This window comes from Octopus bimaculoides, chromosome 12, assembly GCF_001194135.2.
Source record: "Octopus bimaculoides isolate UCB-OBI-ISO-001 chromosome 12, ASM119413v2, whole genome shotgun sequence".
NCBI lineage: Eukaryota > Metazoa > Mollusca > Cephalopoda > Octopoda > Octopodidae > Octopus > Octopus bimaculoides.
The window spans coordinates 47,775,902-47,791,326 of record NC_068992.1 but is presented as its reverse complement, the minus strand read 5'-3'; the positions used below and the strand labels follow the sequence as shown (position 1 = coordinate 47,791,326).

At 34.3% G+C, this 15,425-nt stretch overlaps 1 protein-coding gene across 1 annotated transcript in view; it reads left to right on the top strand.

Moving 5' to 3' along the window:
- Positions 1-15,425, top strand: part of LOC106879854 (zwei Ig domain protein zig-8) — a 683,376-nt gene that overhangs the window by 583,069 nt on the left and 84,882 nt on the right. Inside the window, exon 5 of the mRNA XM_052972042.1 lies at positions 8,562-8,772. Coding sequence (XP_052828002.1) covers positions 8,562-8,772 — 211 coding nt within the window. The remainder of the gene's footprint in view (positions 1-8,561; positions 8,773-15,425) is intronic.

Here is a 15,425-nt window from a genome sequence, read left to right as displayed (position 1 = left end):
TGTGTGTGTGTGTGTGTGCGTTTATATATATATAGAGAGAGAGAGAAAGATATATAGGTAGGTAGATAGATAGACAGATAGATAGATAGATAGATAGATAGATAGATAGATAGATAGATAGATAGATAGATAGACAGACAGATAGTGTAGTTAGCAGGCATGTAGGTGGATGAAAATTGAAATGGAAAAAAATGTACTTAATACATACAACTGAGTTTGTATATATTTTATCAGAATCTGGAGGTTCTTTACTCTTTACTCTGAGTTTCATATTGTTGGTTATTTTAACAATTAAAGAAGGAAAGCTGTGTGACTCAGTAAGCAAAAGATGTTTGCAAACACATCAAAATTTGATTGATTGCTAAAAAAAAAAAAAGAGAAAATTTTCTCACACATACATCTAGTCATTAATCATATGCAAAGCATATTATTTATTCATATATTCACTAGTGAAAGTGTGATATTTTCTGATACACTGTACCATGTGTGTAAAACACATACATACAAAGTGAGTACCTTCAATTAAATTTTAATGTCGCCGAACTGGATTTTTTTTTTAGTATGTCATCTTCCAAGGTATAGTTAGTCTCTTATGCTGGAAATAAACTATTTAAGTCACATGATAAAATTTTTACTTTGAATATCAATAGAAATATCGACAAGAATCATGTTGTGAGGTATAAATGGCTACACATTGTACATAGAACAGTAGTAATATTAAAAGTACAAAAATATGAAATGAAACTGTAGATGGTATAATCCTTCATATACTTTAAATAATTTCTCTGTTTTCCTCATCTTAATTTTTCATTCAATTCAATTCTGCAATGTTTATACCTGTCTCTCAAGTGCTCTGCCATTGTTTGTGGTCAGCTGCTGACATTGTCTATGTAACTTGTAACCTAGAGACCTGTTTTACTGAGATGTTGCTTGATTATATCCTTATACAATTATAATAATGGTTTCTGATTTAGTCATGAGACCTTAAGGCAATGTGGAGTAGTTGAGGCTCTTGACTCCTGTAGTTGATGAGTAATGCATCTTATTAACCTCAATGAGTGCATTCACTTTGATAGGTTTTGAACTCAGAATGTAAAGAAAAAAAATACTACAAGGTATTTTGTCTGACACTCTGACTTTTGTTAGCTTGTCACATTTATGCAATAATAATAATTATGATGATGATAATGATGATGATGATAATAATAATAATAATAATAATAATAATAATAATAATGATGATGATGACGACGACGATGATGATGATGATGATGATGATGATGATGATGATGATGATGATGATGATGATGATGATGATGATGATGATGATGATGATGATGATGATGATAATAATAAGTACTGGATGAAAGGGGAAAGCAAAAATCCTCTGGGACTTTATCTTCCAGACAGACGAGGTGTTAGAGCACTGAAGACCAGATGTTGTAACCTTTAGGTGAGACAAACAAGAGTGCCCAATAATCTATGTGGCAGTGCCAGGAGATCAACATATCATCATGAAAGAAATAGAAAAGGTTGATAAACATGGAGACCTGAGAAAGGAGGCTGCACCAGACTCAGTCTGATCTGGCAAAGTTTCTACAGCTGGATGCCCTTCCTAATGCCAACCACTCCAAGAGCGTAATAGGTGCTTTTACGTGCCAACGGCACAAGGGCCAGTCAGGCAGTTCTGGCAACGACCATGCTCAAAAGGTGTTTTTTTTTACTTGCTACCTGCACAGGAGCCAGTCCGGCGGCACTGGCAACGACCACGCTCGAATGTTGTTTTTCATGTACCACCAGCACATGTGCCAGTAAGATGACACTGGCAATGATCATGCTCGAATGGTGCTTTTTATGTGCCACCGGCACGGGAGCCAATACGTGGCCCTGGCAAGTATCATACTCGGATGTACTTTTAACATTCCACTGGCACAAGTGCCAATCAGGTGCTACTGTCATCGACCATGCCAGTGATTTTGATTTCATTTGATTTCACTTGCCTCAATAGGTCTTCGCAAGCAGAGTTTATTGTCCAATGAATGAGGGGTACTCATATGTTGGCTGGTTACACCCCACATTCGGATGTGCTTTTTATGTTCCACAGGCATGAGTGCCAATCAGGCGGTACTGTCATCGGCTACGTCAGCGATTTTGATTTGATTTGATTCTGTTTATATATTTTTTTAATTGTATTTCATATTGTATTCAGCTGGTTATCCCAAATGACTTGTGAAGGTCACAGTCATAGAGAAGCTGTGACTGCTACGGTCAGAGTTGCTATGTAAATATCAAGGTCATTACCCCTTGCTCCTTTCTAAATCATGAAATTTTTAATAAAAAAAAAAGCCTACTCTATACTAATGACTAAAATATCGACAAGTATTTGTCTTTCAATGATATCATTTTAATACAATATCAAATTTTATCTCTTCAATACAAGCAAAAAAAGAATACAGACAGACAGACACACACACACACATGTACACAAACATATGCACATACAATCATATGCAGATACATATGCATATATATATATGTATACACATACAAATATACACACATTTTTGTGTGTATATATATATATATATATATATATATATATATTTAAAAATATAAAAGAAACTTCCTAAATAAACATGGTTTTCATAGATGTTTCACCATAAATTTCATATTTTTTGAATAATGAAAGAAATCTAAACATTCTTTCCCCCCGCTCTCCTTCTCCCTCTCTTGCTCTCTCTCTTCTTCCCAATCTCACTCCCTTCTTCTCTCTCTCTCTCTGTGCCTACTCCTCACTCACAAATTTTCCCCCCTGTATCACAGCAATGTTTGCAGACACAGATTTCCGTTGCAAAATTCCAAGAGAGATTTCTCACTTTTGGTGCTACCAGCATTCTCTGAACAATTACATTAGTCAAACAAGTCGTGTTTATATGATGTCTTGAATAAACTGTGCCCGCCATTGCATTCCATGGCCAATATGGAATAACAACAATAACACCAAAAATAAAACTAAATTCAAACTCTTTTTATAGATTGAAGCTATGAATAAAATATTCGAAAATATTCCACTGTTAACCCTACGCATTTCTTTAGAACAGTTGGAAATCAAATCTATATAAGACTTTAATTGATTTTTGCTATTATTGTTGATGCTGATGTTGATGTTGTTGTGCAAATATCTTTGTGTGTGTGTGTGTGTGTGTGTGTGTGTGTATGTGTGTGTGTGTGTGTATGTGTGCATATTTTTCTGATTTATGACAGACAGGTAAAAGAAAAAAAAAAATGAAAAAATTCCTCATCAATATTTATATCTAGTTGGAAAAAGAAGAGGTAGGAGAGAGAGAGTAGCAGTGAGATTGGGAAGAGAGAGATATAAGGGTGGTGGTGATAGAAAAGTGAAAGAGAGAGAGAGAGGGGGGGGGGAGAGAATGCCTCTAGATATTCTGATTGTGGAATTATAGTAGTGTGGTGAGATGAATACAACAGTAATAACATTTACTGTATATCAAAACTGTTACTTCATACATACATACACACACATACATACATATACATGTATGTAACATATACATACATATGAACATGCACGCATACATACTTACTTACATATTTATTCATATATTGTGAGAAAACTTGCGGTAAATGCTCCATATTTTATTATCATATGATATATGCATATGAGGTTTGTTTCTTTCATTCACATTGCTATAAAGTCATAGCTCTGACTACTTTTTGAGTTGTTGTGCACTCTAAGCGATTAAATATTTTGCTTTGATTAGCTATAATTGTACTGCCTCCTCCATTCATGTGTGTCTTTCTAGTGTGTATATATATATATATATATATATATATATATATATATATATATATATATATATATATACATATGTATGCATGTATATATGTATGTACATATATTCATGAGAAAAATGTGTGTGTATATATTTAGATGAGGCCATGAATGGACAGTTATTAGACCATTTGATAGAACATATTGAAATATTTTTCCCAGCTCTCTCTACACTCTGAGTTCAAATCCTGCCAAAGTCAGTATTGCCTTTCTTCTTTTTGAAGCAATGAAAATATAATATCAGCCTTGAATCAGTGCATCCCTTTCTCCTTCCAGATCTTACTGTTTGGATGATCCTCTGACTTATAGGTTGTCTGCATCTATTTGAGAATACACAAACACTTAAAGTTTATAGACAAATCTATAAGTTATCTAAACAGTGACTTAGTATCCATGATCATTTATTACGTTGTTATTCAATTTTTCTTGATAAAATAAATTTATGTACTGCTACTTGATTATTCTGATAATGAACTTTTGTACTCTGTAATTCATTAAATTCATTACTTGGTTAGTTCAGGTGCTATAATGACAAATGTACTGATTGTATAACCTAATAAATATAACACATTATAATCCTCACAAGTTGAACTCTATTGGAAGTTTTCATGTTCATAGTACAGCTTCTCAACCAATCATTGAATTTAAGCAATATCAAGTCTGGTTAGTACTTAGATGGGTGGCCACATGGGAAACCTAAATGCCCTCAGTATCACATTTAGTTTGTGTAGGTACACAGTCTAGTGGTTAGTGGTGTTCAGCTTATGAATATAAGGTTGTGAGTTCAATGTAATTTGCCACTAACTGGATGGTGCATTGTGTTCTTGTGCTGGACACAATGTTCCATATTGCACAAATTTACTCAGCTGAGAATGAGTAACAACTGAGTGCTAGTGCAGCCCTCGTTCCTTCCAGCTCTAATATCCTGAGTGTTCAAGATGTTAGAGTGAACATTGTGGAGGCAAACTCACTGTTTATGTCTGCTCATGACTATTTAAACACTTAAGACAATTAGGAAAAGCAGGGAACCAGTTATCATGACATACTCATTCATGAGTGAAGGCTGGATGTACTACTTGATATCACTGAGAGGAAAGGGACCTAGTTGAAATAGAATCCATGTCTCCCTCAAATGATACATGACTGGTTTGAAAGAAAAAGAAGAGAACGATGCATTAAACAATGTATTCATGAAGACTCCTAAAGTACAGGATAGCTTTGACCAGAGAGGACTAAGTTAAAGAAGATGGTAAAAAAAAAAATAAATGGGCCCTTTTAAAGCCTAGACAAGCTCATGGGCCCAGTTTCCTGGTTTCAATGGCGTATGTGTTCCCCAGCTGGACGGGACGCCAGTCCATTGCAGCGTTACTCATGTTTGCCAGCTGAGTGGCTTGGAGCAATGTGAAATGAAGTGTCTTGCTCAAGAACACAATGCATCGCCCGGTCCAGGAATCAAAACCACAATCTTACGATCACTAAGCCACATGCCTCCACAAAAAAGATAGTGGACTTTGTTAAAGGTAGCGAAGTACTAGGTAGTATCTGATTATTATTTTTTCTAATATATAATTCCCCTGTACATCACCTCCAAACCTTCCAATATATATATATATATATATACACACACACATACATTTATGCATTTTTATGTGCAGGTGTATGTAAATATTTGCTTTATGTTTTAATTATTTTTTTTTACCTGTTCAACTGTTTTTCAAATCTGTTGGTGTTTCATTTATTTTCTCAATTAACCAATGTCCCTCCCTTCCTTGTTGCCGCCACTCTTGTTACCTCATCCTCCCTTATTCTTCCCTATTACAATAATACCACCTCACTCTCACTACCCCCAACCCCCAATCTATCCAACAATATAATTAAGCATTTCATCTCTTTTGCTCTCTCTCTCTCTCTCTCTCTCTCTCTCTCTGACAAATAGTTCTGCCTAGCAGAATCGTTAATCTTCTTTGCAACATGACATTTACTATAATAATATTCTGACATTGTGAAAACAACATGGCCATTTAGTCAAGTACAATACTGTTACAAATATAATGTGACACCTTACTTTTTTCACTCTGAAGTTAATGATTTATTTTATCCTTTTATCTTTTGCTCCCTCTATTTTGATACTATTCCCACCACCACCACCACCAATAGCAATATAAAACCAGGGAAATTCTTTGGAACCCATTACTATATTCTTCTCAAGGAAAAAAATCATGAAATTTTCAAACTTTGATGTTAGGGTCCATGATTGTTGATAACCAAAAAACAGGCGTGGCACATAAAGAGAGAAACATAGCATGGATATGTGTGTGTGTGCATGTACATTTATATGTAAAACAAATAATAAATGAGTATATGCATATATACGTAGAAGTATGTGTATACCTACATCTACCTGTATATATAGGTGCATATCTGGGTACAGGACGTTGCAAACAAAACGTAGACAAAAAATAATAATAACCAGAGTACAGAAAACACACAGGCCACATAGAGAACATTTTCCTTCATCAGCTGCCACCATTCTAACGCAGGCATTTCAAAGAGTTAGGGCAGGACGCATTGTTAAAATGGCTCTTCCCATGGACCACAAATTAAATTTGTACCATGGAAGAATGTAGTGGCGGACAGAAAACAAACCAGGAAAACAAACGGAAAAGGCTTATATGGCCAGACGTGAAAAATTATGTGTATATTGAATGCTGTGAAGCAACATACTGGGAGGAAGCGGGACGAAGTAGGTCCTATGTACTTAGGTACGCACACATGCATGTTTTCTCCTTCTGATTGCTTTGTTACAGAATATTTTCTGGTCACCTGCTTGGTGGCAAAGACAAAATATGGAAAGATGTGGGTTGTATCTTTTCATCATGCTCTATATCATTCTGTCTATCTGTTTTCAAAGCAACTATCTTGAAAATGAACTAAGATGAAACAAATAAGTAATTAGTTAATGGTGCTAATGTTAATTGGTAAACCGGGAAACCACATAAGTATATATATATGGTTTCTAGACATAGGAACTCTCCTCGTATTACACAATACCATCTTTAATGTATAATAAGATGCATTAGATAATGTAGTCTAAGATACTCATAGTTTTACAAAAATGGTAAGATGAATGTGGTTGAAACGCTTTCTATCATGGTTCCCTTATTCAATATCAACAATAACCAACAAACAACTCTACCACCACCACTACAACCAGACTAAAAAAAAACAACAACAAATAAACAACACTATTCTAACATAGAATTAATAAGAAAGGTTTTATATATATATATATATATATAGTCCACTCTGCTAAGTGGTGTGTGTTAGGAAGAGCATCCAGCTGTAAAAATCCTGACAAAACAGTAACAGAAGTCTGATACAGGCTTCTGCTGGCCAGGTCCTGTCAAACTGTCCCACCCATGCCAGCATGGGAGGTGGATATTAAACGATGATTGATACATAGTACATAGATAGACAGATAGATAGATAGATACATGTACTGGTGGCATATAAAAGTACTTAACACACTCTCTAAAGTGGTTGGCATGAGGAAGGGCATCCAGCCATAGAAACCATGCCAAAACGGACAATTGGAGCCTGAACTGCTCTCTAACTGGACAGATCCTGTCAAGCCGTCCAACCCATGCCAACTAGGAAAATGGACATTAAAGGATCAGACACACACATACACACACACACACACACAGACACATACACATGTATACATTTATATATATGCACACATGTATGTATATATTACAGAAAGATGGCAACAGTAACATGTTTTTTTGACAAATTTGTGTTTTTCATATTCTATTACTGTTTACATGTTACATTTTATATCACCAAGATTTTTCTAACTACTTCATTTGCATAAACTAATCAATATATTCTAGAACAATCTTCTGCTTTTGCTATTTTCATTTTTACTCCACTAATGTTGCTGTTGTGTTATTTAAATCGTTTATAAACTATTTTAATGATTATTATTATTATTGCTGTTATTATTATTGGGAAGGTCATTACACCAACGATAACAAACACAATTACTGGTTCAATATCACTTCTTTATTGTTAGTCAATTAGTTAAATATCTCACCAACTAACTGATCAATCATTTGTTTAATGTATTGGTTAAACAATCAATTGATTGTTTGTTTGTCAAAGTCCTTTTGTCGCTATTTGTAACCTCATCAACAACATGCACACTCTCTTCAAAATCTACCTTGTGTCTGTCTGAGAGCTGGTCCTATGCCTATGTGTATGTATGCATGTATGTGTGTCTGTAGATGCTGGGATATGTTTGTCATCCTGTAAAGATTTATTGGTGTTGTTCCTTATGTGGAGAGGGAGGGAAGAGGAGGGGAGAACAGGGTAGTTATGTGTGTGTGTGTGTGTGCATGTTTGTGTAATTGAGTCAGTTCTGTGAGTGAATGTATGTGTGTGGAAATGTGTGAGTGTTTACTTATATGTGTGCATTTCAGTGTGTGTGTGTGTGTGTGTACACATGCAGGTATGTGCAGTGTAGCCAGTATTGTGAATAAGGAAGCACCTGTGTGCATGTGAGCATGTGCCTGTGCATGTCTGTGTGTATGTGTGTGTGTGTGTTATATGTGCATGTATGTGTGAGTATGTGCAATAATGTTTTACCTCACTGGGTAAACCATCACTATAGACTAACGAGCAACGTTTTTCTTGTAATTAACAGGTAATGTGGAGAAAAGCATCTGATCCTCACCCATGGACAATCGGTACCTACACATATGTAAAAGATTCCAGTGTAACGGTAACTCATAATGAAGAAGCCAATGAATGGAACTTATTAATAAAAAATTTAGAAAAACGACATGGTGGTGTATATGTGTGTCAAGTGAGTACACGTGATAGGATCTCTCGACAGGTGCTACTAAGAATTACTGGTGAGTATCAGCTCTGGGTATTTTACAGTGGTCTGCAAGGTAGCTTCTCATACAAGATCTTTCTGGCACACACTTTGTATTTTGAATTGTTTGGTTTTTGTGTTTTTCTTTTTTTTACCTCATTTGTTGTATATTTATTATCTTCAGGCTTTAACTCTTAACACTTTTATGACTGTGTTTCTCATGGAGTATATATATATATATATATATATATATAGGATTTGACAAAATGCCTTGTGGTATATTTTTTCTTCCAGCTCTTTATGTTCTGAATCCAAATCTTGTCAAGGTTAATTTGTCAAGGTCCTTTTGTGATTGATAAAAAAAATGCACCAGTTAAATACTTGGGTTGACTAACCTTTCTCCCTTTAAAATTGATGGTCTTGATCCTAAATTAGAATCAATTAATTGATCTGGTGTTTGGAGGTAGTGGTTTGACAAAATCATTAGAATGCCTTACAAAATGCCTTGCAAATTTTCTTCTGAATTTTTCCATTTTGAGTTCAAATTCTGTTGAGGTCAACATTTCTTTCATTTCTTCCAGATCAATAAAATATATAATAGCAGTCAAGTACTGGAGTCAATTTAATCGACTAACCTCCTCTCACTCGATCTCAAGCCTTGCATCTATATTAGATAATTGAAATTATTAATAAATTATTGATCTGACATTTGGAATACAACAAACATTCTGACATACATTTAAGCCTTTGTTATTTAAGCCAGTCATATCCAGCCCAAATATTTTGCCTGTCTTATGTTTAAACTGGTCAGATCTTGCCTCTCTCACCTAGCCTACAGTGTTATTTTTAAAATAAGCAATCACATCCTGAAAAACCTCAAAGCTGTGGGACAATGTATGGTTTATGCAAAAACAATGTGAATGCACAAGCATTACATTTGACTGAGTAATCCGAATGTTAAAGAGTTTACTTTGAATATGGCATTTCTTTCATATCACTGAACCAGGAATAGTCTTAGTCAAGTTATTAGCAAAACGTTAAAGTGTTAGTTGCGCTGATCTATTTGCTGGGTACTGCTTGTGCTACAGAAGACAGAAATGCTGATTTATTCAAGAATATATATTTTTCTATGTCTATTGAGATTCAGTTATAATTTTTTTTTAAAGAATTTTATAAAACAGCATTCTTTTGGCTTGTAAAAATGGTTTTATTTTCTTCACTGGAGAAACATCAATAGAAACTTTCCCTTAAGGGTTAAATTCTTATCTTTGTTTTTGTCATTTTTGTTATCATTTCCATTCATGTTTCTGTTTCTCCTCACATTTTGTTTTTTGCCTTTTACTTTATTCTTGTTGGAATCATCAGCATCTCATTATCTCCTTCAGCATAGTACTAACTTCATTAGTTTCTCCATTTTACCATTTACATCATCATCATCACTTTCATTTTACCATTATCATCATATTCATTATTCTACTATCATCATTATCGTTATCATCATATTACTGCAGTCTTCATCATCTTCTCCTTCCTCTTATGCTTGTCATCATCATCATCCTCAACATCAATATCATCATTACCACCACCATCAGCATCTGTGTACTTTATATTATTTTATGTCCTTTAACTGCTCTTCAGACTCTTCTCTCCCTCATCTTAGCATCATTTCCTGGAGATATTTCTCATATTTCATTCATATCATCTTCCTTCATCATCTAGGAGATGCTTCCCCTGTAAGAAAAAGAAAAGAAGCAACAGAAAAACAAAGCAAAAAGAAAAGAAGCAACAGAAATCTAAACAAAACTAAAAAAAAATAAACTAACAAACAAATGAAAAACATGCATTTGAAATTATTACCTGGAGGAGAATTATCAGAGGTTATAAACTGGAATAATGATACCAACAGGATCAAAAGACCAAATTTTCAGCAATGTAACAGGGATGATTATAGTTAGTGATTGCTCACAATAGCATATGGCCCCAAATTTAGAAGTGGGGATTAGCAGGTGGGATTTAATCTCTTTAATTACCAAACCTCTTTTTCTCTGAACCATTACTTATCGTATTGACCCCCAGTGGGATGAAGAGCACAGTTAGTTGTTTTAAGATTTGAACACAGACCCCCTGCCTAATCGTCACTTAGCTATTTGAATGCTACAGCCCTTCTTATTGCCTTCTTCATTTGCCTCGTTAGCACATAGCTACAGATTCGTAAAGAAAGAGTAGAGTTAGTTAAAAGAACTGACCCTCATTACTACTAATCAAGCCAATGTGGGAGTCTCTGCAAGGTCACTTGACCTGCTAGAAAATCTCCCTGAAATCACAACCCTGGGTTCCCTGCTCATAAGTAAAAGGTAGGATGGTCATAGCTTGAATGTCTATGTTCATAGGTGTGCTCAATCAGTTGGTTTGATGTTAAACAGGGGCAACAACAAAATCAACATTGTGGTTTATGTCACACTTTGACTTTGACCTTCAACAATAGTTCAAGCTATAGTCACCTTCTGAATGAAGTCTATGCATCTAAGAGTGGAGTACTAGATATCAGATGATTTGCTTTGGTACTCCCTTCTTTAGTGTGATATTTTCACATTATTTTCTTTATATTTACCTTGCTGGGTGTGTGTGGTGGTGAGGAGAGGGGAAAAAGAGCTGCATTATACCCAGGGCAATTCATTTGAGTGTGGGGGTCAAGATGTTTCCTTTTAGACTTGCCAAAGGTACAACAACCATCTTAGTGCCAGCCATAAAAAACAAAAAACAAAAAAAAACAAAACAATACTCTCTGCAAAATGGTCAGTGTTTGGAAGAATATCAGCTATTGAAACTAAGCCAACAAGAAATTTTTGAGTGACATGTGGTCTACCGACCGATCTACAAGTGCAGCAACAAGCCATCAAACTCCTGCCAGTTTAGAAACAGGCATAAAATAATGATGATGGTGATAGACGACATCAGTGTCATCCATCCACCCAGGGAAATATTAGTTCACATATATTGTGAACCTCAGAACATGAGAAAATAATGAAGATCCCAGCAGTGAATATGATATCTGCATAATGTATTTTTGCATTATGTAATTATATTTATTCATATAAATTGTAATTATCTCATGTGTGAGCACAGCAATGCCTCATTATTTTTGTTTTGTTTCAACAAGATGTTGGTGTTGGTGGTAAGAGTGAAAGAGTGGTGTTTACGAATTGTTACTGATGATCAATTCTCATATCACGCACAAAGAATATTACTACAACATAACTGATTCTATTCGTTTGTTATTGTTGTTATTATTATCATTATTATTTTTAATAATATACTTAATATTATAGTTTTTATATATTATTAATTGTTATTATTAATACTGATATCATTTTTATTAGTAATATTTCCATTTCATTTTAGTTAATATCATTTACATTATTGATAATATTATTAAGTATCATTACTTTTTACAGTTTTTGTTGTCATTATTATTATTACTATTATTATTATTATTATTATTTGGTTTGGTTGCGATTCCATTCTGTAGCCAAGTCAAATATAATTCCTCCAAGCATTCATTCAACTGTACACTGATTAAAAGCAAATAACTGGCCTAAATACTGGGAATTCTGATGTAACAATACAAGGGGGGGGGGATAATAAGTTATGTATCAATAGTCAGAGAATATCTCGACTGCATAACATAGGAAGAATGTACAGTGAAATATGCTGTATTTATTTATTTGGCCTAATGGAAAACCTTATAGTATATATGCATAAATAAACACACACACACACACACGTGTATATATGTGTGTATATATATGTATATGCATCTTTTATTAAAACAGTGAGTTCAATAAAATGCCTTTTAGTAGATTCACTGTTTTAATACATGTTCACACTTAGTATTTATCCTTTGACTACTTTAATGTAAGTGGTCTTACCATGTTACCTGGAGCAGGTAACTCCTGGATCATCATCATCATCATCATCATCATCATCATCATCAATGTTTCTTTTTAAGCATCCACTTTTTCCGTGCTGCATGGATCAGGCAGAATTTATTTGGGGGGAATGTATCTACAGATGCTGCAGAACCATGTGGTAAGGTTAGGGTTTTGTTGCTCAGTGTAAAGTGGTTGGCTAGTTCACTTGAGTATAACAAGAGTGTAGGTCAGGTGAGACTCGGTTTTTCGAGGGTTGAATATTGGTGAGAGTAGAAGTTGGAGGAGAGGTGCAGTATCCTCTTACAATGCGATGAAGCAAACTGTTGTGATCTTTAACTCTTTAATATTCAAATTACTCTTTTGCATGTAGTAATTATTCATTCACTCTGTTTTGAATTAATCATGCATTATCTCATAACTTCAAAATGTTGATACTGTGGTTGTTTATTTTCAGAATGACATTGCAGAGTAGGTTTCTGAGGCTAAATGTGGCTGGTTTGAATATAAAACAGATAGAATATTTGGGCCTGATATGGGTAGTTTAAATGCTAAAGGGATGAACATGACATCACAGTAGACCCCTACTTGAGGTTACAGCTACACAGTGTCTTTATAAGCTGCCATGCAATCAAATATGAATTCATTTAACATTGCATTCAGGGCTTAGGAGTCGGAACAGAAAACATTTGTCTCCGACGCTGACCCTTCTATTTACAGTATGATTGACTTCGAGTCCAACTCCTCTATTTGTAGTTAAACTAATTACATATTTCTTATGTTTATTAAAAACACACAACATAAATGACCAATGTGAACGATCTGGGTACTTTTTAGCATTACAGCCTATCAAGACTTATATGTAAAGGTTAAGGCTATACAGTTGTGGCCTTTATATTTTATTTATTAAAGTCGTTACAAACAGTTAAGTGCAAGGCAAACCCTTTAAAATTAAAATTAAAATGAAGAGGCTGTTTTCATTAAATGGCAATAAAGTAAAAAGATATAAAAGAAATAAACTTTAAAAACACTACAAAATACAATCTTCACTGTTTCAAAAATCTAAAGTACATCAAAGTTAAAACAAAAAAACATTGAACACTTAAAGCCACTTAAACAAATGGCCATTTTAAAAAGAAATAAACTCAATTAGATCATAACCCTTCCTTTCTGAGATTAAAGCAATGTTGGAATATAAAATTTAAGTGAATGTATTATGAAAGATTACACTCAAGGACATTAAAAAAATTATATTGTAAAACATTGAAAAGTTTATCGCTCCAAAATTTATTACAGAAACGCTCTATCTATACAGTAGGGGTTAAATAAAAAAAAATCCAGATCCAGAATTTACTAACATCTTGTTTTCTTTTTTTTTCTTTTCTTTTTTCTTTTTTCTTGTTGAAACAGAATTGGCTCTACCTGATCCACTCCCATAGAAACCTTTAAATCTGATTTGATTGTTTTTAGCAGAGAAAAGACTCAAAATAATATCTGTAGAATCTGAAATCTTCTTGCATTATATTTCTATTTTAAATTGAGTCAGAGTCAGTAAAGATGTTTTGATTCTGACTCAACTAATCCAATAATTGCATCTGGCTCCAGTTCTGACTCCACAAGCCTTCTGGCATCAACATTTATATGTCAACCCCCAACAACATAGATGTAGGCTACACATAACAAAGCATAAACTGCTACCATTTCTAAGTATTGCATTTTATAGTATCATCACTCATGAACAGAGGAAGTATTGTCCCAAATTCTTACATGTATTGTTATATATGTATGTTACCAGTACCGCCTGACTGGCCTTCGTGCCGGTGGCATGTAAAAGCACCCACTACACCCTCGGAGTGGTTGGTGTTAGGAAGGGCATCCAGCTGTAGAAACTCTGCCAAATCAGATTGGAACCTGGTGTAGCCATCTGGTTCACCAGTCCTCAGTCAAATCGTCCAACCCATGCTAGCATGTAAAGTGGACGTTAAACAATGATGATGATGATGTATATATATATATTTCTTATACTTTTGTTCTGCTCCTGTAATGAACTTTGCACCATTTATTCATTACTCTGTTATTCATTTTTTAAACTTTTGTCTTTAGTAACACATTTGCTGACTTGTTCATTTGATCAGACATATATGAATATATAGACATGCAGGCGTATGTGTGTCGAATTTTTACATATCAGTGTCTGTGTGTGTATATATATACATATACATATGTATATATATCAGAGTAAATGCGCTAAGCAGTGTTTACGTATAATCACAATTTAGGTCAGTTGAAAAATGTTTGTCACATATTTCAACTACTAAAGGCAGATACACTGAAGTTACCATGGAGAAAAATTCTCTCTTATGGTAAGAAGGTGTGAAAACACCCCATTCGTTCGGTGTTGACCTCACTCTGGAATATGAAACATCGATGTTTTGAGTTTGTTGACTCTTGTCGAGATTTACCTGAGAGGGGCAACCCTGAATGAAATGTAAATACGCAAATATCTGCAAGATCGTCAGTATGGTCTGTCGCTTACAAAACGCAAATTTCCAGAACTAGATACAGAACTCTCAAACGAAATAGAGCATGTATAAAGTTCTACAAATTATATTTGGGTGTATTTTTCAAATGTCTTCATTTTGGCACGCTGAAGCTAGAAATAACTCTGCAGTTAATAAATTTCAGCAGCTAATTTACCAGTTAGAGAGTATTTTTATTTAAAATTAATATTCATATATATATACATATATATATATATATA